This window comes from Jaculus jaculus, chromosome 8 (genome assembly GCF_020740685.1).
Source record: "Jaculus jaculus isolate mJacJac1 chromosome 8, mJacJac1.mat.Y.cur, whole genome shotgun sequence".
Taxonomy (NCBI): domain Eukaryota; kingdom Metazoa; phylum Chordata; class Mammalia; order Rodentia; family Dipodidae; genus Jaculus; species Jaculus jaculus.
Genome location: NC_059109.1, coordinates 56,012,824 through 56,038,866, shown reverse-complemented (window position 1 = coordinate 56,038,866; position 26,043 = coordinate 56,012,824). Strand labels below are relative to the sequence as shown.

At 43.7% G+C, this 26,043-nt stretch overlaps 1 protein-coding gene across 1 annotated transcript in view; it reads right to left on the bottom strand.

Moving 5' to 3' along the window:
* Positions 1 to 24,393, bottom strand: part of Tgm7 (transglutaminase 7) — a 32,463-nt gene extending 8,070 nt beyond the window's left edge. The window contains exons 1-7 of the mRNA XM_004660738.3: positions 24,366 to 24,393; positions 23,870 to 23,971; positions 20,306 to 20,488; positions 19,354 to 19,599; positions 4,554 to 4,672; positions 2,530 to 2,658; positions 2,265 to 2,442 (exon numbers count right to left, since the gene is read on the bottom strand). Coding sequence (XP_004660795.3) covers positions 2,265 to 2,442; positions 2,530 to 2,658; positions 4,554 to 4,672; positions 19,354 to 19,599; positions 20,306 to 20,488; positions 23,870 to 23,971; positions 24,366 to 24,393 — 985 coding nt within the window. The remainder of the gene's footprint in view (positions 1 to 2,264; positions 2,443 to 2,529; positions 2,659 to 4,553; positions 4,673 to 19,353; positions 19,600 to 20,305; positions 20,489 to 23,869; positions 23,972 to 24,365) is intronic.
* Positions 24,394 to 26,043: the final 1,650 nt, after the last annotated feature.

Below are 26,043 nucleotides of genomic sequence, written 5' to 3'. Positions count from 1 at the left end.
TGCTGTAGCCAGTTCAAAAGAGAAGTGGGAGTAACCACCTCCTGCTTTCTCATGGGCAGGAGCTCTTCTGGCCTTTCATTTTTTAAAATTAATTAATTATTTATTTAGTGAGAGAGAGAGAAAAAATGGGTGCACCAGGGTCTCTAGCCATTGCAAACGAATTCCAGATGCATGTGCCACCTTGTGCAGCTGGCTTATATGGGTTACTGGGGGATCAAACCTGGGTCCTCTTCTCAGTTTTTAAGGTTTGGAGTAACTTTAGTAGTTTAACATAAGGATAGAGGCTAGAGAGATGGCTTAGTGGTTAAGGCGCTTGCCAACAAAGCCAAAGGACCCAGGTTTGATTTCACAATATCCACATAAAGGCAGATGCACAAGGTGGCACATGTGTCTGGAGTTTGTTTGCAGTGACTAGAAGCCCTGGCACACCTATATTCCTCTCTCTCTCTCTCTCTCTCTCTCTCTCTTTTTCAAATAAATAAATAAAAATGTAAGAAAGAGAGAGAGAGAGAAAAGTGGTGTGACCTGAGGTAAGTGGCTTAAATTTTCGGGGCTAGTCTCTTTGTGATAATAAAATGAAGAGCTGGACCAGATGGCTTTTAATTCTAAAATTATGAATCTGTAATTCTACTTAAAGATAAGAGTTAAAAGAGGACATAGCTATCTAATCTATCTATCAAAGCCTGGGTTTGTTCCCCAGTACTGAAAAAAAAAGAAAGAAATTTTAAAAGGGGGAAGAATGGCTTTGTCTAGAAGGACCTTCATTCCATGCTCATGAACACATCAGAGACGAAGCCACATAGCTGGTAACAGCCAGCTTTGATAAACGAGCACCGCCCTCTTGTGGCTTCTTGGGGTGGCTTTACAAAGGCTTCTTTAAGGCTAAGCTTTTCCAGGTATGTTCAAACAAAGCAGACATTATCCTACCACCTACTGCATACACACACACCACCTGTCCAGAGTCACGTCAAATTAAGCCAAGATCCAAGTGTGCCTTGGGAGGTAGATTGTCACCTGACAGTGTGGTGCGGAGCTCAGAGAGAGGCTCATCACATTCACTCTTCCCAGGAGGGGGAGGTTTACAATGTCCCTAGGAGGCCACCTGTCTATAGGGACTTCCCAGCCCAAGACAGAACTGAGACTGCAAAGGGCCAGAGTAGTCCCAGCCTATCTCACAAGTCAGCTCAATGAGGTCACTTGACTTGAATGCTCATATTAAAACAGCTGCTCTCTCTCTCTGCTTCACTTGACCATAACTGCCAAGCCATGTCACCCCTGTAAGAAAGTCTAGAACTCTGGCCCTTGTCTTCTCCCCTTTCTCCAATTCAGTCAACCTTTTGAGCAAGCATTGAACACAGAAGGTGACCAGACAGCCCTGTGGAAGGTCTTGCAAGAGGCGGACAGGCAATTCCTTGGTATCCCCAGGCTCTCCATCTTCATAGATTCTCAGGACAGCAACTTTTCACTGAATTGTAAAGAAACCAATATGCACAAAGCTCCCATGCCTCAAGGGAAGTCTCGTCAGCAAGATAACCAAGCTCTAAATGTGCTGACTCATCGGGTCTCTCAGAGAAGCCTGCATGTGTGAGCTCAGGCTACCCCGGGTCTGCTTGTACCTCCAGTTTCTTCCACCTGTCTGTCCAGTGCAGGCTCACCTTGAGCTGAGCGGGCAGCAGGAAGAAGCGTTTTGCTTTTGCTTTAAGATTGCAAGTTGCACTATGCAAGTAACCCTTCTTTTTTTTTTTTTTCCCTTTTCTCTCCCTTTCCTTTCCTTCTTCCTTCCTTCCTTCCTTTTTTTCTTTCTGTCTTTTTTCTCTTTTTATTGCTCTTTCTTTCTTTCTTTCTTTCTTTCTTTCTTTCTTTCTTTCTTTCTTTCTTTCTTTCTTTCTTTCTTTCTTTCTTCGTTGGTCTTATGAGACAAAGTCTCATGTAATCCAGGCTGGCTTCAAACTCACAACGTAGCTGATGATGGCCTTCAACTCCTGATCCTCCAGCCTCTACCTCCCAAGTGCTATGGTTACAGGAGTACAGCACCACTGCCACCACCAGCTGAGGTGGCCCCCTCACCAGTCTCTGTAAAAGAGGCTGTGAAATGACTGCAACAGATTCCTACCTGGAGACTGAAGTGTAGGCTAAGGGCTCTACGCATCACTCCCTGGTTCCCAACCCTTCATGAGCCACAGTGGCCTATGTGAGAGTGGAGATGGTCACAGCCTGACATGACAAGGGAATCAGGAGGAGTCCATGGGTGAGCGTTCACTCACCAGTGCACATAACAGAAGCAAAGACCCAGCACTGTCCGTACTTCACAGGCTGCCCACCCCTGGATGACCACTGCCGCAAGATGGCAACACTGCCCGTCCACTCCAGTGGACTGGTGCCCTGGGTGTAGTCCTCGCCCCAGTTCCCCTGCAGCACGCCTCTGTCGTCATTGCTATTGATCTGCAAAGGACGGACAGTTAGGTTTCCACCGCATCGGAGAAAGGCTTGGGGTGTCTTCAGATAGGGGTGTGGAGCCCCTGTCCTTACCATGGCACTCACTACTCTGCACACATACACCACATCGCGCCGCTGAGAACAGTCTTTGCCTGGGTTCTTTAGGAAGTATAGGCTCTTGTCGAGGATCTCAAAGCAGATATTGACGATGTCCTCTTCAAACTTGCAAGGCATTTCAAAGAAGAAAACAGAAGAGAGCAAAAATTACAAGATTTCTGGAACCATCGTTTATAGATTTTAAGGAATGGTGTGCATGTGGTGAAGGACAGCGGGGGCTAAAAACAAGGCAAGGTCCTGCCTCCAGCAAGCTCGTGTGACATTCAGAATTCTGCAAAACTAAGCTGGGCGAATACTAAAGCATTCAGAAAGTGAGAGGCCTCTGTTGGGTTGAAGAGGTCAATGAAACTCCTGGATTTAGGATAGGGGCACAGGAAGGGGAGAGGAGAGACATTTCCTGAGGTCTCTGAGCATGGTAGGTCCCAGGACCTGTGTCCTCTCCTATCTGGAATAGGGAAAGGCCACCTGGATGACGAGAGGACCAGCATTTGAGGAGAGGGAGAAGATGGTGCCGAGTACTGGGATCAGAGAGAGGAGCACAGTGCTAACGTTGTAAGAAAGCACTAGAAAGATCAGGGCAGGCTCATGACATACATTTGCAACACACGTGTATGACATACGTGGGGACCCTTCAGCTGCCAAAGGCACTGCGAGCCACCTCAGTTTCAAAACACAAGTTCCCATAGTTGAAGAATGGGGACAGTGTGATTTTCCTCAGCAAGGTGGCCCATTCTCCCCCTGAAGTTTGTGTGGCAGTGTAAGGAAGAAAGAAAATGACCTCAACCATGGGTAGGTAGAGTGGAAGACTTTTCCTCTTCCAAGGTTCCCCTCTGAGCAGTGATTGGATGTTTAATTTCTGTTTGGATCACGTACTGTGGTTATGTGTTCCGCAATGATCATACTTTGGAGCTATATTCTTTTTAAAAAAATCTTTTAAAATTTATTTTCTTTTATTTGCAAGCAGAGAGAGACAGAGAAAGAAGGAGATGGTGGGGAGAAAGATGAGCACGTGAGGGCCTCTAGACACTGCAAGTGAACTCTAGATGCGTATGTTACGTTCTTGAGTATTGTTGGATTAAATGATATGTGATCTATATTTTCCTTTCAAAACTCCAGTAGAGCAGTGGGAATGGAGAAGCATAGACCAGAGCTGGTTACCCTTTTCCTGTAACTGGCAGGTAGTTAATACCTCAGCCTTGGGAGACCATGGGCTCTGTCTAAACAACTCGCCTCTACCATTATAGCATGAAAGCAGTCTTAGTCAGCATCTACATGTATGAGGATGCACATGTTCCAATGAAATGTTACCTGTAGACACCAACCTTTGAACTTCATATAATGTTTTATGTTACAAATGTTATTCCTTTAAAATCCTTTTTAATAATTTTAAAATGTGAAAACAGTTCTTCATGTGTGAATGATAAAGGCAGGAGGATTGCAAGTTCAAGGCCAAGCTAGGCTATATAGAGGATTAAAGACCAACCTTGAAAACATAGTGAGACCCATGTAAAAACAACAACAACAAAAACCCAAGGGGCTTGCCAGGCATGGTTTGCATGCCTTGGGAGGCAGAGGTAGGAGGATTGCCATAAGTTCAGGGCCACCCTGAGAATACATGGTGACTTCCAGGTCAGTCTTGCCCAGAGTGAGACCCTACCCCTAAAAAAAAAAAAAAAAAAAAAAAGTGGGGGGACCTTGAGGTACTATCTGTCCCATGGACTCTTGACCCTGGAAGAGATAAGAGAAGACATAATAAATTGGTCCCCGTTGAATCGGGGAGACAGGCACATGGAAATTAGTTATAGTTGCAGGTCTTCTTTGCTCATGTTTTCAGTTTTGTGTTGTAAAACCTAAAAAGCTCGAAAGGAAAGGGATGGGAAATTGACCAGACTTTACATTATGCCCTTTGTTAGCTGGCCCTCATGAGCTAACAGGGTTGTCCAGCTAAGGACCAGCCTTAACACACCCATCCCAGGCCCACCTTCTGGTGATGATGTTACCTGCCCATAATTCCAGGGCCTGGAGGTGATGGAGTTTTCATGACCCTTGTAAACAAAGCCATAATCTCTCATGATGTACTCCTGCAGCAGTATTTCACTTGGCAGATACACGTCATCCTCTGGGGAGTAGAGTAGTGAAGAGAACAAAACCACAAACCAGAAAAACAGAGCAATAAAATTTTTTAAATGAGCAACAATATTTTTCTGCAAACAGAAGGAGCAGTCAGTGGCAATAGAAATTAAGAATGCCCCGCCCCACTTTAGGTTGGGCATGGTGTCGCATGCCTTTAATCCCAGCACTCAGGAGGCAGAGGTAGGAAGATCGCCATGAGTTTGAGGCCATCCTGAGACTACACAGTGAATTCCAGGTCAGCCTGGGGTACAGTGAGATCCTACCTCGAAAAACAAAAAAAAGTAATGATAATAAAAAAGAAAGCATGCCCCCCCAAAGTTTACCTGACTGTATGGCTCCTTGTCTTATTTGTTGGTTTGTTGTCAAGGGAGGGTCTCACTCTAGCCCAGGCTGACCTGGAATTCACTCTGTAGTTTCTGGCTGGCCTTGAACTTAGAATGATCCTCCTACCAAGTGCTGCGGCTAAAGGTGTACACCACCACACCTGGCAGTTCTTAGTCTTTTGAAACTGGTTTGAGGGAGGAATGTGGAAGGATTTGGGACTTTGGACTGGAGAAGGCTTACAGTGCTGTAAGTGGAATGTACTGAGCCATTCTGGTGGGAGTTAGGCTGAACAGAATGTAGAGAGAAATACAGACAATGGATGTTTCATAACAACATTGGAAGTTTCAGAGGGGAAAAGGGACTTCATTGGAAATGGGGATAGAAGCAGTTCATAAGATATTCTGGCAAAGAATCCACTCATATCCTGAGAAGTTGAACAAAACTGAACTTTAAAGTAATGGACTATGTGTTTGGTGGGGAGAATCTCAGGGCAAAAAGCATACAGAGGGGCTGGAGAGATGGCTTAGCGGTTAAGCGCTTGCCTGTGAAGCCTAAGAACCCTGGTTCGAGGCTTGGTTCCCCAGGTCCCACGTTAGCCAGATGCATAAGGGGGCGCACGCATCTGGAGTTCGTTTGCAGTGCTGGAAGCCCTGGCACACCCATTCTCTCTCTCTCCCTCTGTCTTTCTCTCTGTGTCTGTCACTCTCAAATAAATAAATAAATAATTTTAAAAAAAATCTTAAAAAAAAAGCATACAGTCTATGATTTGGCTTCTTTTTGATGCTCTTATTCAGATCAACAGCGAAAGAGCAAAATGTAGAATGAGAGGACAGGAAAAATATATAGTCTGGGGCTGGAGAGATGGATTAGTGGTTAAGCACTTGCCTGTGGAGCCAAAGGACCCCAGTTCAAGGCTCAATTCACCAGGACCCACATTAGCCAGATGCACAAGGGGGTGCACATGTCTGGAGTTTATTTGCAGTAGCTGGAGGGCCTGATATACCCATTCTCTCTCTCTTCCTCTTTCTCTCTCTGTCACTCTCAAATAAATAAATAAAAATAAAACAAAAAATTTGTATATACATGTATATATGTAGTTTGGCACAGAAAGAAATGCAAGTAAGTTTCAGGTTCCAGGCCCAGAGCCTGGAGCTCTCCAATTCTTAAAGATATTACCACCACTGAGGATGGGCCAGATGCTCTGCATTGGGACAATGGGAAGGATGTCCCGAGGACAAGACCAAACCCATTGAAGGCTCAAGACAATGAGAATAATTTTTTAAAGGGAGGGAGCCTGAAGGAAGAATGCTGAAGGAGTTTCCTGCTCTTCAAGGTCAGGCTTCATCCCCACATGGAGATACATAGTGTTGCCCACATGGTATTGGTTTTATAAGCATGAAAAATGCAGAAAATATAGGGTCCTGGATTGTGCTTTAGTGCTAGAGAGTGGCTGAAGCTGAGAAATATGAAGTAGGGTTGAGGTCCCTGAAAGGAGGCCCTAGGAAGCTACTGAGTGAAGCTGTTAAGATGAACTGTAGGTTGCAGTGGAGAACCTGGGATGTTGGAGATCCCAGGATGGTGGAACTTCTGCCTAGAAGAACTGCAGGCTTAGGGTGGGTGCTCCTTGGGCGAGGGCTGACAAGCAGCAGAACTGGAGGGAAAGATCACCCAAGTCTTTTGGAGGTCAGATGATTTCATCACAAGTCCCAGGAGCCAGACATGGAGCTGCAGGATTTGATGTTTGCCCTGCTGGTGTTTGATCTTGAATTGGTTAAGTCTTACCTTGATGTGCTCCCTTCCTTCCTCTTGGGACAAGAAATTTATTCTGTACAATTATATGTTGGGAGTACATAAGCTGTGTTTGGATTTTACAGGGTTTCACGTGTGTCACTGGGGGACAGGACTTGGAATGTTATAGACAAACCCCAGTTGATGCTTTTGTGCTTTCTACTTACTCTCTGCTGATGTAAACTGTGACACTGGATGCCTGCTCCTGCCATGCTTTCTGTGCCATGATAGACCTCCCTCTCAAAACTGTATGCCAAAAAATAGATCTTTTTCTTCCATAAGCTGCTTCTGGTTGGGTATTTTGCCCCAGCAAAAGAAGGTAACTGCTGTAAGAAGTTAGCAATATAACCTATGCTTTGAAAAATATTAATCATAAAAGTGACAAACTTGCCGGGCTTGGTAGTGCACACCTTTAATCCCAGCACTTGGGAGGTTGAGGTAGGAGGATCATTGTGAGTTCAAGGCCACTCTGTAACTACATGGTGAGTTCCAGGTCAGCCTGGGATAGAGTGAGACCCTCCTCCAAAAACAAACAAAAAAAAAGTTACAAACTTATTGTAGATTTTTGGAAAATGTAGGTGGACAGAAGAATGATAATGAAAATTGGTCATTCTCACTACTCAGTGACATGTAATATATACATTTTAGTATACTCTATCATCTTGTTATGTGCATGTGATTAATTAAAATTAAATTATTTTCCACTTGCTAAATTTATCTCACTTACCATCACACCACAAATATTTTCATTGTGCCATTAAAAGTTCTTAGTAATGGAAACTTCACAAGCCAGAAAGGCCTGGAATAATTTATTTCAAGTTCAGAAAGACCACAGATGCCAGCCCAGATCACTATACTGGCAAAATTATATGTCATAACTAAAGGAGAAAAATTTTCCATTATTAAATTAGCCTGGAGGAATTTAGACTATCAAGCCAGCTCTAGAAGATACTAGAAGACACTGGAGATATAACCACATTCAGAGGGCTACAACTCACAAAAAATACTCTATTAAAAGAATAGTAGATTGTATTAGAAAACAGGACCATCGGGCTGGAGGTATGGATCAGCAGTTAAAGCGCTTGCCTGCAAAGCCAAAGGACCCAGGTTCTATTCCCTAGGACCCATGTAAGCCAGATGCACAAGGTGGCACAAGTGTCTGGAGTTAATTTGCTGGTGCTGGTGTGCCCATTCTCTCTCCCTCCCCCCTTTCAAATAAATAAAAAAATAAAATATTAAAAAAAAAATAGGACCATCTTTTGCTACCTCCAAGAAATGCATCTTGTCAGCAAAGATAGATACTACCATAGGACAAAAGGCTGGAAAAAGATATTCCAAGCAAATGGAACCAGAAAACACGCAGGTGCTGTTATTGTGATATCTGACTAAATATACTTCAAATCAGGGCTGGGAGATATGGCTCAGTGGTTAAAAGCATTGGCTTGCAAAGCCTGATGGCTTGAGTTCAATTCTCGAGTATCCACATAAAGTCACATGCATGAAGTAGCTCATGCATCTGGAGTCATTTGCAGTGGCAGGAGGCCCCAGCACACCCACACTTACTCTCTTCCTATCTGGCTCTTTCTCTCTGTCACTCTCTCAAATAAATAAAACTACTTTTTAAAAAAGAAAATAGGGCTGAAGAAAGGGTTCAGCAGTTAAGGTGCTTGACTGCAAAGCCTAAGGACCTGGGTTTGATTCCCCAGTATCCACATAAATCCAGATCCAGATGCACAAGGTGGTGCTTGTATCTGGAGTTCATTTGCAGTGGCTAAAGGCCCTGGTGCACCCATTCTCTCTCTCTCTCTCTCTGCCTCTTTCTCTAGCTCTCTCATAAATAAGTAAATAAAATATTAAAAAAATTAGAAAGAAAAGAAATGTTAAACAAATATACTTCAAATCTAAGCCAGGTGTGGTGGCACACACCTTTAATCCCAGCACTTGGGAGACAGAGGTAGCAGAATCCCTGTGAGTTCAAGGCTACCCTGAGAGTACATCGTTAATTCTGGGGGGAGCCTGAGCTAGGGTGAAACCCTACCTTGAAAAAAAAAATATTATATATATATATATATATATATATATATATATATATATATATATATATATATTTCAAATCAAAACTAGTCAGAAGAGTTTAGTTCAGAAGGTCACTTCATCCTGATTAAGGGAACAGCCCATGAAGAGAACTGAGGCTGAGGTAGGAAGGATGATTCCTGTGAGTTTGAGGCCACCCTGAGACTACATAGTGAATTCCAGGTCAGCCTGGGCTAGAGTGAGACCCTACTTTGAAAAAAAAAATCTTTCTAAACCTCAACCTCTGGATTTCATTCATTGAATTCATAAGACAAGACCTGGAGGCCACTGACTCAGTGGAAATTTATTGTGACTGACCATCCAGCACCCCAATTTCTGAGTTAAGGCCTAAGTAGCAGCCAAGAACATCTCTGCCACTCTCAAAGACACCCCAAATTCCCATGTCAGCAGCTGCTATTTTGCAGTTGGTGGTTGCCATATAAATGGGTTTTTGCAGTTGGTGGTTGCTATGTAAATGGTTGACTGTAAATCTAGTCGAAGTGCTGAGAATAAGTGACTGTTGAGGGCTCAGTGTTAAATGAGACATCTCTATCAGCCCCTTTAAGGTCAGGATGCATCATAGGAAGGGGATTGGTCAGAATGTAAGAGGCAGAGGATGAGGAGGAGCGCTGTAGACCACTGTGTTCATGATCTTACTGTGATTATTACCTGAACAATTTTGGGCCCATGGGAGGAGTTACTGGAATTTAATGGTTGCTGGGGGTGTAGAAGGAATTTTTTTTCAAGAGTGTAGCAAGTTGTACATGATCTTATAACTTCCCCCTGTGTTGATGTAGGCCACCCTAATTAAACTAGGCAGGTGTTATATAGCAACGTCCTCTGAGTTGAAATACTCCCTCCTAGAGGGAGGCTTGGGGTACTCAGGAGGTCTGGGAAAGATGAAATTTAAAAGATTACAAGACCTTCCCCAAGGTAATAGAGCAGCAAAAAAATTCCTTGGGGATTTGTAGGAAGACTCTAACCAGTGCTATGTAGCAATTTTATCTAGGAAAAAAAATCAAAGTAGGCCGGGCATGGTGGTGCACGCCTTTAATCCTGCACTCTGGAGGCAGAGGTAGGAGTATCATGATGAGTTTGAGGCCACTCTGAGACCACATAGTGAATTCCAGGCCAGCCTGGGCTACAGCAAGACCCTACCTTAAACCCTGCCCCCCCCCCAAAAAAAATATTAAAGTAGAAAACAGACCAGTTGGGAAGGAGTTTACTGGAAGGGGGATAGAGAGGAGGGATAAGAAAAGGTAATGGGAGGGAATTATGTAAGGCACATATGCATGTGTAAAATATGATAAAAAGGACTACTTAGGTGTAGTGGCACACTCCTTTAATCCCAGCATTTGGGAGGCCAGTTCAACGCCAGCCTGAGACTACATAGTAAATTCCAGGTGAGCCTGGGCTACCTCAGAAAAAGAAATGAGGGGCTGGAGAGATGGCTTAGCAGTTAAGGCATTTGCCTGCAAAGCCAAAGGATCCAGGTTAGATTCCTCAGGACCCACGTAAGACAGATGCACAAGGGGGTGTATGCATCTGGAGTTCATTTGCAGTGGCTGCAGGCCCTGGCATGCCCATTCTCTCTTTCTTTCTCTCAAATATATAAAAAGATGGGCTGGAGAGATGGCTTAGTAGTTAAGGCACTTGCCTGCAAAACCAAGAGACCCAGGTTCGATTCCCCAGGACCTACTAAGCCAGATGAACAAAGGGCACATGCATCTGGAATTTGTTTGCAGTGGCTGAAGGCCCTGGTGCACCCATTGTCTTTATATATATATTATTTTATATATATATTATATTTGACAGGCAAATATATATATATATATATTTATTTATATATATAAATATATATATATATATATTTGCCTCGTTCTCTGTCAAATAAATAATTTTTAAAAAAAAAAAGAAAGAGAAGGACTATTACAAAATCCAACATCCCTTTATTTTTTTAAAACTTTATTTTTATTTATTTAAGAGAGAGAAAGAGAGAAAATGGGCACACCAGGGCCTCCAGCCACTGCAAACAAACTCCAGATGTATGTGCCCCTTGGCCTTGTGCATCTGGCTTACGTGGGTCCTGGGGAATCGAACTGAGGTCCTTTGGCTTTGCAGGCAAATGCCTTAACTGCTAAGCCATCTCTCCAGCCCTCAACATCCCTTTATGATAAAACCCCTGGAGACATTTGGGATGGGGGAACATATCTCAACATAATAAAGCCAACATCATGCTAAAAAGAGAAAAACTTGAAACATTTCCACCAAGACCAGGCACAAAATAAGGGTTCCACTCTCCACTCACATTTAATCTACTGCTGGAAATCTTAGTTGGAGCAATAAGACAAGAGAAGCAAATAAAATGGATACAAATACTTTGAGTTCTTTTCGAAGTATCCTAATTTGTAGACGATATGATTTTGTACATATGAGACCTTGAAGACTACACCAAAAACAAAACAAAACAAAAACTCAGAGCTGATAAGCACTTTCAGCAATGTAGCAGGATACAAATCAGCATACAAAAATCAGTAGCTACCCTAAATGCCTGAGAAAGAAATCAGAGACACAATCCCATTCACAATAGCCTCAAAAAAAAAAAAGTACTTTGGAATAAACTTAATCAATGAAGTGAAAGATTTCTACAATGAAAACTTTTTTTGTTTTGTTTTGTTTTTTGAGGTAGGGTCTCACTCTGGCACAGGCTGACTTGGAATTCACAATGTAGTCTCAGGGTCACCTCGAACTCGACGGTGATCCTCCTACCTCTACCTCCTGAGTGCTGGGATTAAAGGCTTGGGCCACCATGGCCAGCAACAATTATAATTTTAAAACAATGAAGAAATAAATTGAGACAGATGGTAAAAAAAAAAAAAAAAAAAAAGATCTCCCATGCTCATGGATCTAAAGAAATAGTATTGTGAAAATGGCCATCCTACCAAAAGCAATACACACTTAACACAATCCCAATCAAAATTCCAAACCTGATTTCAAGTTATGCTAGAGTCAGTAATAAAAACAGTTTGGCACCAGCACAAAAACAGACATGTAGATTAATGGATTAGAAGGAGTATATATAAGTCAATGTGCTTATATATACCTACCTATCTACATATATAACTATATATATGCATATAACTGCATGCATAGTTATAAATAACTTCTTATGTTTAGCTACTAATATATAAATGCAGCCACCTATTTGTTTGTTTACATCTAGGGGCACCAAGGCCTCTTGGCTGCTGCAAATAAACACCAAATGCTGGGCCACTTTTTGCATCCAGCTTATGTGAATGGTTTGGGAATTGAACCTGGGCCACCAGGCTTGTCAAGCAATCACCTTTAATATCTGAGCTATCTTCCTAGACTCTCTCCCAGCCCCTGACCTGGCCACCTGATTTTTATAAAATTATTTATTTGTTTTTATATTTGATTTATTTACTTAAGAGAGACAGAGAAAGAGGCAGAGAAAGAGAGAGAGAATGGGCACACCAGGGACTCTAGCCACTTCAAACAAACTCCAGACACATAGGCCACCTTGTGTATCTGGCTTACATGGTTCCTGGGGAATCAAACCTGGTCCTTAGGCTTCACTGGCAAGCACTTTAACCACTAAGCCATCTCTCCAGCCTTTATTTATTTATTTAAAAGAAAGACAGTGGGAAAGAGTATGGGCATGTCTAGGCCTCCTGCCACTGTAGATAAATTCTAGATACATGCACCACTTTCTGCCTCTGGCTCCACATGGGTAATGGGGAATCTAACTCAGGCCTTCAGGATTTATAAGCAAGTGCCTTTAACTACTGAGCTATCTCTGCAGCCCCAGTTACCTGACTTAAAAAGATTTTTAAAAATATTTTATTTATTTATTTATTTGAGAGAGAGAGAGAGACAGAGATAGAGAGAAAGAGGAAGACAGACAGAGAGAGAATGAGCCTCCAGCCACTGCAAATGAACTCCAGACACATGTGCCACTTTATGAATTTGGCTTACATGGGTACTGAGGAATTGAACCTGGGTCCTTAAGCTTCACAGGCAAGCACCTTAACTGCTAAGCCATCTCTCCAGCCCTCTCTCTTTTCTTTAATATTTTATTTATTTATTTGAGAGAGAAAGAGACAGATAGAGAGAAAATGGGCTGATTTTTTTTCAAGTCACCTGATTTTTAACAAAGATGCCAAAAAAGCACATTATGGAAAAGACAGCATCTTCAACAAATAGCATTTAGAAAATTCAGTATCTTCTGTTTTAGTTACTTTCTTATTGCTATGACAAAATAAGCAGCCAGAAGTAACTTAGGGAAGAAAAGGGCTATTTTTCTGGCTTACAGTTTTGAGGGGAAATGTCCATTATGACAGGGAAGGCATGGCTGGCCTGAGCAGGAAGCCTGTATCACATCTTCATGTCAGCAGGGAGGAAGTAGTAAGAGCAACTGGGACTGGGCTGTAACCCTTAAAAGCCTTCCTTAATGTCACACTCCTGAAGGTCCCACAACCTTCCAGAGCAGTGCCACCAACTGGGGGTTAAGTATTTAAACACAAGTCTATGGGTGACAGCATTTTTTTGTTTTTTGAGGTAGAGTCTCACTCTAGCCCATGCTGACCTGGAATTCACTATGGAGTCTCTGGATGGCCTCGAACTCATAGTGATCCTCCTGAGTGCTGGGATTAAAGATGTGTGCACCACCACACCTGGCTAGGCAACATTTTACATTCAAACCACCACATCTACATGCAGAAGAATGCAGCTAGAGTCTTATCTCTCACCTTTCACAAAGGGCTCAAACACATCAATGTAAGACCCAAAACTGAAACTGCTTGGAGAAAAAAAATAGAGATTACACACCAAGCTCTAGACATAGGTATAGACTTTCTGAATAGGACACTGTTCATTCAATAAGGCCAACAGAGCTGGGTGTGGTGGCACATGCCTTTAATCCCTGCACTTGGAAGGCAGAGATAAGAGGATCGCCATGAGTTTGAGGCCACCCTTAGACTATATAGTGAGTTCCAGGTCAGCCTGGGCTAGAGTGAAACCCTATTTCGAAAAAAAAGAAAAGAAAAGAAAAGAAATAAAGCCAACAACCAACAAAAAAGTTTCTGTACAGAAAGGAAACTGTAAATTGAGTAAAGAGCAGCCTGTAGAATAAGAGAAAATCTTTGCCAGCTATACATGTGATGGAGGATTAACATCTAGGATATACAGAGAACTCAAAAAACTAAACATCAAGGAGACAAATGACCCATTTAAAAACATGGGCTTTGGGGTGGGTGATGGCTCAGCAGTTAAGGCTCTTGCTTGTAATGCATGTTGGCCTGGGCTCAATTCCCCAGTACCCACGTGAAACCAGATGCACAAAGTAGTGCATGCACCTTGAATTCATATGCAGTGGCAAAAGGCTCTGGCATGCTCATACTGTGTGATGTCTATCTGTCTCTTTCTCTCCCTTCTTCCTTGCAAATAAATAGAAATAAAAACAAAAGGGCTTTGGGGCTGGAGAGATGGGTTAGTGGTTAAGGCACTTGCCTGCAAAGCCAAAGGATCCAGGTTTGATTTCTCAGGACCCACATAAGCCAGATGCACAGGGTGGTGCATGTGTATGGAGTTTATTTGCAGTGGAGGGAGGCCCTAATGTGCTCATTTTCTCTCTCCCTCTCTCTCTGTCTCCCTCTGTCTATCTCTTTCTCAAATAAATAAATAAAATATTTAAAAATGGGCTCTGGTAGCCAGGCGTGGTGGCACACACCTTTAATCCCAGTACTTGGGAGGCAGAGGTAGGAGGATCACTGTGAGTTCAAGGCTACCCTAAGACTCCATAGTGAATTCCAGGTCAGCCTAGGCTAGAGTGAAACCCTACCTCGAAAAACCAAAAATAAATAAATAAATAATAAAAATGGGCTCTGGAACTGAACAGAGTTCTCAAAAGAAAAAATCTAAAATGATCAATAAATAGTTTTAAAAGCATTCAACATTCTTGGTTATCAGGAAAATTGCATATTAGAACTACTTTGAGGGGCTGGAAAGATAATTTAAATATTGAAGATGTTTGCTTAAAAGCCTGACCACCTGGGTTTGATTCCCAGGTGCCCACATAAAGCCAGATGCACAAAGTAGTGCATCGGGAGTTTGTTTGCAGTGGTAAGAGGCCCTGGCACACCCATCCTCTCCTTCCTTCCTTCCTTCCTCCCTCCCTCCCTCCCTCCCTCCCTCCCTCTCTCTCTCTCTCTCTCTCTCTCTCTCTTTCCTTCTTCCCCCCTCCTTGCAAATAAATAAGTAAAACATATTTAAACTACTTTGACATTCCATCTCATCCCAATCAGAATGGCTACCACCAAGAAAACAAATGGGGCCGGGCTTGGTGGCACACGCCTTTAATCCCAGCACTCCGGAGGCAGAGGTAGGAGGATCTCCATGAGTTCAAGGCCACCCTGAAAATACAGAGTGAATTCCAAGTCAGCCTGGGCTATAAAAAACAAAACAAAACAAAAAAAGGAAAACAAATGGCAGCAAAGATGCAGGTTCTATTCCCCAGGACCCACATTAGCTAGATGCACAAAGGGGCATACGAGTCTGGAGTTTGTATGCAGTGTCTCAAGGCCCTGGCACACCCATTCTCTCTCTCTCTCCCTTTTTCTCTGTCAAATAAAAAATAAATAAAATAAATAATAAGAAAAGACCACAATTGGTCTTTTAAAAAAAAAAGTAGAGAAAGAAATCTAGAGGTGGAAATGTTTAAGCATGAATGGGGATAAGGGGAAGATTCAAGGAGGGGCTTAGGAGGAGGGCTAATGAAAAATAAGGGTGCATGAAAAAGCTATATGGAAACCTACTACTTGTAAGATAATTAAAAAAATATAATTTCAGGGTTGGAGAGATGGCTTAGAGGTTATGGCACTTGCCTGCAAAGCCTAAGTATCCAGATTCAATTCCCTAGTACCCACATAAGCCAGATACACAAGATGGCACATGCATCTGGAGTTCATGTTCAGTGGCTAGAAGCCTTGATATGTCCATTCTCTCTCTCTCTCTCTCTCACTCTGCCTCTTTCCCTCTCTCTTTCAAAAAAACATATATACATAGCTTCAAAAAGGAGTTTGTACTCTTCATGAGCAGATAATGCTACCCCAGAAACCATAGCTATTAAATGAAAATCCCAGGGCTATGCATGGGACACCTCCTGTGGTGGTCTGAAGTAAGTGTCCTTCATAGGCTCATGTGTTTTGAATACTTGTTCCAGCTGGTAGTAATGTGAGAGAGCTGTGAAGCCTCTGGATGGTGGAGCCTTACTAGAGGAGGTGCATCACCGGGAGTGGCCTTTGAGGATCACTGGTCCAGCCCACTGGGTGTTCAGGCAAGCTCACAGACTTCCTCCTTCCTGCTGCTCTAGAGATGTGATGCTCACCAGCTGTGTGCGCCCCTGTTGTGTTTATCCTGCCATGATGAAACTTCCCCTGGCTGTAAACTGACATAAACTCTTCTCTTTCATCAGCTGCTTCTGGTGGGGTGTTTTGTCCTAGCAGCAAGAAACTAACTGAGACACTTCCCTACGAGATATTGGGCAAGGAGGTCCCAGAGACCTACATACAATACAGGCTACTGCCATTGCTCTTGGTTGCCCACAAAAACAAGATGGTAAATCTCTATTGCTGAAGACACCATGCACTTTTGTTGCAGCACAAAGAAATACCAAATTGGAATTGTGCTGGAAGTTTCCTCTGTGCTAGATAGCTTTCATAGTGCCAGAAGTTGCTGCCTGAGCTTTTGGGGGAGGAAAGTATTCATTTTATTTTATTTACTTATTTGACAGAGGAAGAGGGAGAGAGAGAGAGAGAGAGAATGGGCATGCCAGGGCCTCCAGCCACTGAAAACGAACTCCAGATGTATGTGCCCCCTTGTGCATATGGCAAATGTGGGTCCTGAGGAATCGACTCCAACCTGGGACCTTTGGCTTTGCAGGCAAATGCCTTAACCACTAAGCCATCCCTCCAGCCCTTGGGGGAGGAAAGTAATCAATAGTCTTACCCAGCTGTGTAACCTGAATGCTACACTACCAACCTGCCAGGTAAGGTGTGCCCAGTGATACAGCAGTGCCATGACTATGATGGGAGTAACCAATCACTTTCTTTTTTGTTGTTGTTTTGTTTTTGTTTTTTGAGGTAGGGTCTTATTCTAGCTCAGGCTGTCCTGGTATTCACTATGTAGTCTCAGGGAAGCCTCAAACTCCCCGTGATCCTCCTACCTCTGCCTCCTGAGTGCTGGGATCAAAGGTGTGCACGACCATGCCCAGCTACCAACCACTTTCTGATTGGATTTGAGGCCCACTCCACAGGAGGTACTGTAAACCTGATCAAAAGCCCATGGCTCAAGAGGTCATAGGCCCTAGGAAGAACTTACTACTCTTGCTTTGCTAAACTGACATGTCATCAAACTGCCTTCTAGATATTTAGGTCACTAATCAAAGACAGTGCTAATCTCAGCCTTGACCAGAGAGATGTTTCTTTTTGCAGTGGTATGATATGCAGAGACTCCTAACTGTTTAAAATGCTGAGAATAAAGAACTGTTGAGTACTCAGCCCTAAACAAAACGTCTGTATTGCCCCTTTCAAGACTCAGGGAACATTATGGAAGAGGGGAAAGAATTCAAGGTCCAGAGGATGAGAAGGAGTTCTGTGAAAGGAAACACTGTCTTCCCGACATGCCATGCCATTGCACTCCTGAACTCACAGCAGTGTGGTACCTGCACAAGACCTGTGCAAGACTGAGCCCACCAGCATTCCATCATAGATGGGAGAGGGGCTCGTGAGAGCCCACCTCTACCCTTATGTAGTTAGTGGTTGCTGGGAAGGGGAAGTAATTTCCTTCAGTGGTGTAGTCCCTGGTAAATTGCCCATACTCCAGTAAATAACTCCCAATCCATGCTCACGCAAGTCACCTTAATTAAGCTCACCAGAACAAAACCCATGCTGATAGGAGAGGGACTAGTCAAGAAGAGGAGGTTCACCAGGAGTGGTGGGGGGACCAGAGAGAGGGACGTGGGGCATGAATATGATCAAAACGCATTACATGCATGTATGGCACAGTGGCTAAAGGTGCTTGCTTGTGAAGTCTGACAGCCCAGGTTCAGTTCCCCACATACAACCAGATGCACAAAGTGACACGTGCCTGAAGTTCATTTACAGCAGCAGGAGGCCCTGGCACACCCATACTCTGTGTCTCTGTCTCTCTCTCAAATTAATTAATCAGGGCTAGAGAGATGGCTTAGTGGTTAAGTGCTTGCCTGTGAAGCCTAAGGACCCCGGTTCGAGGCTCAACTCCCCAGGACCCACGTTAGCTAGATGCACAAGGGGGCGCACGCATCTGGAGTTCGTTTGCAGTGGCTAGAAGCCCTGGTGCACCCATTCTCTCTCGCTCCCTCTATCTGTCTTTCTCTCTGTGTCTGTCGCTCTCAAATAAGTAAATAAAAAAAATTTTTTTAATTAATTAATCAATTAGTTTCAAAAAGAAATTTAAAAATTTTCTCTATGAAAGTAATTTTTAGAGGCAGATATGATGGTCCATACCTATAATACCAACACCCAGGAGGCTAAGGCAAGAGGATCATGAGTGTAAGAGTAGCTTAAACTGCAGATCAAAATCCTGTGTCAAAAAAAAAAAAAAAAGGAAAGAAAAGAAAAGAAAAAATAACTGGAGAGATGTCTTAGCAGTTAAGGCATTTGCCTGTGAAGCCTAAGGACCCAGGTTTGATTCCCCAGTACCCATGTAAGCCAGATGCACATGATGGTACATGTGTCTGGAGTTTGTTTGCAGTAGCTAGAGGCCCTGGCATTCCCATTCTCATTCTCTTTCTCATAAGTAAAAAGGACAAAAGAAAGAAAGAGAGAGAGGAAGGGAAGGAGGGAGGGGAGGAGGACTGGGGAGATTGCTCAGTAAATGAAGCATGCGTGAGTAGCTGAGTTTGGATCCCCAGGCTCCATGTGAAGAATCAGAAGCTATGGTGGCATGCCTATGGTGAGATAGAAGGCAGAGGCAGGAGAACTTCCCACAAGCTTACAGAAGAGATAGTCTGGTGAACACAGCACAGTGATTACAAGAGACCCTGCCACAAAATGAGGTGGAAAGCATAGACCGACATCCAAAACATTGTCCTCTGACCTCCACATGCACACCTTGGTACATGCATGCCCAAACTCACACACACACACACACACACACACACACACACACACACGTGCACAAACGCATACACACAGAGCAAAATAAAATAAAATAAAATAAAATAAAATAAAGAGAAAAAAGCAGAATATGTGGGATACTCTAACAAAAAAAGAAAGTTTTTTTTTTTTTTTTTTAGTGAGAGTCATAGTAGGATGTTGCACAGTTATTTGGTGATTTTATCTTCTGGACTTTCTCAGAAGAACCTCACAGAACATCCCCAATGGATCAGGTTAACACTGCAGACAGGGAGGGAGCAAGTCTTACCTGCACTCCATGGATTAAAAAGCAGGATGAATCTCCCCAGTGGGTAAGTCACACTAGGAGCCTGGCCCTGGGAGATCTCCGTCTTCAGTGTGTAGTGGCCAATGACTGCATTGGCTGGTGTGAACAGGGAGATGTGAAGAGTGTCGGAGGCAATGGTGAAGTCAGAAGCACTCCAAATGTTGCCCCGCCGAGTGTGAGTGAGGAAGAATGTTGCTCGAGTTCCCAGAAGCTCTGTGGGCTCTGGACCTGGGTGGAAGAGAATGATCCCAGAGGAGGACTCAAAAAATTCCATGTGGTCTAGGATTCCTTGTAGCTTGGGAGGACTCCCTCTTCCCCCACCACTTGCTAAACTCTTTTGGTTTAAGGATTTTACACCATTTGGCCTTCTTGGGTAAGCCACTTAAGATCTCTGGACTTCTGATTTTTTTATTATTTCTTTAACACCATATATATACACACATATATACACACACATATATACACATATATATGGAGAGAGAGAGAGAATGGGCATGCCTCTAGTCACTGTAAATGAACTCCAGATGCATGCTCCATCTTGTACATGGGTCCTGGGGAATCAAACCTGGGTCCTTTGGCTGTGCCAGCAAGTGCCATCTCTTTAGCTCTGATTTTTTCTTCTAAGCTGTAAAATGGGATGATAATAGTACCCCTCTGAAAGTCTTCCATAGGGATTAAAGGAGACCGTGTATGGTGAATTTTAGCACTGCACCTGTGTACTTGAGGTTGGTTGCCATCCCTCCAATATCAGTTTGCTGAGCAGGCCAAATCTGTCCTTACCAGGACTGTTAGTACAGAGCATGAGGGTCTCAGAAGAGGAGACGATGCCTCAGAAGGGAGTGGCACCAGCCCTGCAGGTAAACTTTGCTAACGTCTTGTTTTGAGAGGACCCATGGAGCCCTTGGGGTGGGGTGGGGACGCAGAGCAATCTCACCCGTCTCAGCCACGAAGGTGATGTGGTCCAACTGGGGCTGGAAGGGTCGACTGAACTTCAACTGGATAGTGAAGGACTGGCCACGGCGCAAGATGAGCTGCTTCCAGCCCATCTCCTGAGTGTGGTGCTCCTTGTTGTTCTTGGGGATCTGCAGGTCCACCGACCTGAGCTCCAAGGCTGCCACTTGGGGAGAAGGAGGTTAGGTCACTGCCCAGCTGTCACTCTGGGTCAGACATCTCCAATACTTAAGAGTTTCTATGTAAGATGACTCTGATATGGGTAAAGATTCTGTCCAGTAATTAGCATTTCTGCGTCCCTGCTTGCCAATTTTATGACTCAGTCTCAGAAGGCAATTCAGCAGGCTCTGGCCAGAGAGGAAGCAGCTCTCAATCCTGGGGCTTCCACACCTGGATCCAGAGTCACAGAGCTGGAAGACTGTTGTCCCAAAAGCAAAATGATTCGAGGTAACTGAAAGTTACTCTTATCCTGTGGTCTAAGAATGAACACAGTAGAATTCTGTATGGATGATGTCAGTGAACTGACGGGAACTAAGCATCTAATGTGGGACAAGTTCCTGTTTTAGGGTGCTAGGGAGACTCAGGGTTACTTATAAGCTATTTCTTATTTCTCAGTCATATTTCAGTTCTGTGAGGAAGGCATTGATTGCTTTTGGTGGTCTATATGTAGTGTATGATTGTGAAGCTTCCATAAGATAATGACAAGTGTGCAGGCTCTGGAACGACACAACTCCAGGTCACCACCTTCATAAGAAGCTTGTGAGACCACAAGAAAGTCGCTTAATATCCCTAGACCTTATTGTTCTCATCTGAAAAATGGGGAGGCAACCATATTCCTATTTCACAGCATTTTCATGGGCCAGAAGTAAGGAAGCCTGTGTGAGAGCCTTGGCATCATGACAAGTACCCAGCAACTGCCAGTTAGTCTGAGGAGCAGTGACAGTGTAGTACACATTGCATTTGCCTTGCTGTTTTTTGGGAGGCAGAGGTAGGAGGATCACCATGAGTTCGAGGCCACCCTGAAACTACATAGCGAATTCCAGGTCAGCCTGGACTAGAGTGAAACCCTACCTTGAATAAAATAAAACAAAACAAAAAAAAATCCATTAGGTCTTTCTCCTGGCAGAACATCAAAGTATTCCACTGATTCACAATAAGAAAAAATTTTGTCCCCTGAAAGACATTTGCCATGTCTGGAGGCATTTCTGTGATGAGTGGGGAGAGGCTGTTCCTGGCATTGAGTGGACAGAGCACTGGGTGCCAATAAAGAGCACCCTAGAGAAAATACTCATGTTTGCTCACAGCCACTTGTGTGCTTTCTGCATTTGAAACTTTTACATGAGTTCTTTATGTTTTATATCTTTCCTAGTTCTTTGGACTCTTTGAATACCAATTCTCTCACCCAAATGCTTGATCTTGCCAGCTGTCTAAACTCTTCTCCATGTCTTTATTGCAGCCATTGGGCATGAGATGGCTGTAAGCTGTGGGACTTCAGTTTGGAGGCCTGGTGAGCATCCTCACAGCTTTCCTCCAGGTTATCACTGAGTCACTAAGGAACGTAGCCTTCTTCTCATTGTACTTCTCAAATGAAGGGCTTGGATTAGGTCTCTTAAAATTTCTTTCACAGCCTAAAATCAAATACAGGTTCTAGGCTGAAGAAATGGCTTAGTAGTTAAGGAGCTTGCCTGTGAAGCCTAAAGACCCATGTTCAACTCTCCAGATCCCACGTAAGCCAGATGCACAAAGGTGAGGCAAGCATAAGGTCATACATGCCCATTTGGTGTCTGGGGTTCAATTCCAGTAGCTTGAGGCCCTGTTGCACCAATTCTCTCTCTCTTTCTCTAAAATAAAAAAGAAAAAGACACTTGGGAGGCAGAGGTAGGAGTATCTCTGTGAGTTCGAGGCCACCCTGAGATTACCTAGTGAATTCCAGGTCAGCCTGGGCTACATTGAGACCCTACCTCGAAAAAAAAAAAAAAAAAAAGAGGGCTGGAGAGATGGCTTAGCGGTTAAGCACTTGCCTGTGAAGCTTAAGGACCCCGGTTGGAGGCTTGACTCCCCAGCATGCACGTGAGCCAGATGCACAAGGTGGCACATGCATCTGGAGTTTGTTTGCAGTGGCTGGAGGCCCTGATGTGCCCATTTTCTCTATCTGCCTCTTTCTCTCTGTCTGTCACTCTCAAATAAATAAATAAAATAAAATGTAAATGCACATTCCATATGTTCATCTTTCTCATTAAATTTGTCAAATGTCTGAATGCAGTGCTCACAATGGTTCATTGATCCTCTTCCTAAGAATAAGCTTTCCTTCAGGTAGATTCATTAAGATGAATTACTAGATCAAATGGTACCCAATTTTTCAGACTTTTGATGAAATTTGGGCACTTAACTAGAAAAGTCAGAGAAATATTTAAGACAAATGCCTTGGAATTACTTAAAAGCATTTTTTAAAACTTTCAGGTCCAACCTATTAGTAGGTTTGAGAACGATTTAAAGGAAGATAATGAAAATAATAAAAATAGAAAATATCACAAAGTATTGCACGTCAGAAGAACAAGGATGTTTGTGCACCACTGAGTCATGACATGAACTGTGGTCATGGTGGAAAGCTTGTGGGAAACTACAATTTGCGTTCCTGAGGGGTCTGGAATGTTCATATCAAGACCACTGAGCCTTGCCAGGAAGCTTCTCAACACTAACTACATTCCCAGAGGCAGGGAAGGGAGCCGAGAGCCTACATGGCCTGCTCAGGAGAGAACAGAGATGAGGCAGCCTCCTAGCTGCTGTTCACCGCACCTTGGGTCCTGGTTCCCAGGGGTAGTCAAGTACAACGCTCCTTTATTTTTTTTTTTTGTTTTTTTGAGGTAGGGTCTCACTCTATCCCAGGCTGACCTGGAATTCACTCGAGGTGGCCTCGAACTCACGGCGATCCTCCTACCTCTGCCTCGAGTGTTGGGATTAAAGGCGAGCGCCACCGCGCCCGGCTGCGCAACACTCCTTTAAGCCAGGCTGCTTTCTCTCTGCTCAGGAAGCAAGGCTAAGGAGAAGGGGTGTCTTCCTCTCTAAGCTCGAGGTTGTCAGACGTGAAACACGTTCTCCACTGGATGCTTATGCTTTCTTATTGTTGTACTTAAAGTAATTACACATTTGGCTCACTAAAGGGCTTTTCGTGTCAAGGAGACTTGTCTGAGTGAATAAAAGGAAGGGAAGCTGAGAGAATCAGGAAGAGGTTCAACAATGCAAGAAATCCAACAGAATCAATTAGAAAAACATGTCAGCACCCACAAGGCCTGACTTGGCGACAGTCCCACTGGAGCTAATGCCATGAGTAAGACGGAGGCAAGCCTCAGATACAAGACTCCTGGCGCTTGCCTGACTAATGCAAAGACAGGGGAATAAAAGGATCAAAGAATATCCTGATGTATTATCAACCTTAAAAAAAAAAGAGAGAGAGACGTTAAAACAGCTGTGTGCCTGTGAGGAATTCTGAGAAGCGAAACTCCTGATTTCTGAGAAACCAAAACCCGAGACAGCCCTGCTCAGTCACCATCCTCCACGTGGATCTCGGCATGACCACGGCATGGGACTCTCTTCTGCTGAGCGAAGTGCTCCGCCTCCTGTCCCAGATCATCTGCTATCACAACACCTTCTAGAATTAGCCCCACAGAAGCAGGTCCTTTATGATCTTGAACCTAGATCCCCGTGCCTAGAGCCAAGCATGGTGTGGCGGTTTGATTCAGGAGTCCCCCATAAACTTAAGGTGTTCTGAATGCTAGGTTCCCAGCTGATAGAGATTTGGGAATTCATGACTCCCAGAGGCAGTGTACTGCTGGGGAAGTGCTTATGGGTACTACAGCCAGTGTCCACTTGCCAGTGTTTGGCACACTCTATTGTTGCTGTTGGCTACTTTATGTTGACCAGGGGGTGATGTCCACCCTCAGCTCATACCATCGTTTTCTCCTGCCATCATGGAGCTTCCCCTCGAGTCTGTAAACCATAGTAAACCTTTTTTTCCCCACAAGCTGCTGTTGGGTGATTTATACCAGCAATGCGAACCTGATTGTAACGCATAGTATCTAACTTAAGAAAAGCATGGGGGGCTGGAGAGATGGCTTAGCGGTTAAGTGCTCGCCTGTGAAGCCTAAGAACCCCGGTTCGAGGCTCGGTTCCCCAGGTCCCACGTTAGCCAGATGCACAAGGGGGCGCACGCGTCTGGAGTTCGTTTGCAGAGGCTGGAAGCCCTGGTGCGCCCATTCTCTCTCTCTCCCTCTATCTGTCTTTCTCTCTGTGTCTGTCGCTCTCAAATAAATAAATAAATAAATAATTTTTTAAAAAAAGAAAAGCATGGGGCTGAGGAGATGGCTCAGTGGTTAAGGTACATGCCTGTAAAGCCTAAGGACCTAAGTTCAATCCCCCAGTAACCACGTACAGCTAGATGCACAAGGTTGCACATGCATCTGGAATTCGTTTTCAGTGGCTAGGGGCCCCAGTGCACTTATTCTGTCTTTCACGCCATTTGCCTCTTTCTCTCAAATAAAGAAACGATTGTTTGGAGCATTTTACATGTCAAAATCATTTACATTCTCACACCTATTCTGTGATAGAATTATGTTAATATTGCTCCCGAAGTGGAGGAAGATGCTGGGTAGAGCTGAGATTCTCCAGAGCCTGCTCCCTTAACCTCTACCACCTCCTTCCTTCCCTGGTAGGTAGAAGTTAAGCAATGTTTGCTGAATGGCTAGTGCATGTGTGTGTGAGGTCTGAGAAGTGATCCAGCAGAGGCAGGAATAAGAGATTACAGTAGTTCACAATGAATAAAAGTGGCTCCAAATATTAAGAAGAACTTGCTAACTAAATGTATGCAAAACAATAGTGAGCTCCACATTTGATCTATTCAAAAATATTTAAAAGAATTACAGTAATCTATTTGTTAAATTCATATGGAAATGGACTGTCTCAAATATGGCCAGTATTAGATCAGTAAATTCCTATGGACCTTTTAGAGAAGATTAGTTGATAGCTATCAAACTTCAAAGTGGATATTTCTTTTGATTCATGATGATTCTTTTTTAAATTTATCTGTGCACAGGGGCACATGTTGAGGTCAGAGGACAACTCAGAAGTGTCTGTGCTCCACTTTCCTTGAAACAGGGTCTTTTGCTGCTGCAAATGAATTCTCAGCCTATAAATGAACATCAGCCCATGAGCCTGGGCATCTCCTGGCTCTGCTACCCATTGCTGTAGGCTTGTCGAGTTCACAGATGCAAGAGCCACCTTGCACCCTGCTTTACATGGGTACAAGGGAATTGAGCCCAGCTAACAGGCTTTGCAAGCAAGCACCTTTATCGGTGGAAAAGGCCATCACTCTTATTCCTTGATAATTGTTCTTTTGCAAACCTTTCACATGAAGTATTTGTAGATGTAGCAAATGAGGACCTGTTTAGGGAGAGAAAGGGAACCAGTGGGAGAGCAATGACATGGTGAATATGAGCAAAATGCAATAATATACATGCATCAGTGCTCTAGTGAAATCCATGATCCTGTATGCTTACTCGTTTTTTATTTTATTTTATTTTTTTAGTTTTTTCAAGGTAGGGTCTCACTCTAGTCTAGGCTAACCTGAAATTCACTATGTAGCCTCAGGGTGGCCTCGAGCTCACAGTGAACCTCTTACCTCTGCCTCCAAGTGCTGGGATTAAAGATGTGCACCACCAAGCCCAG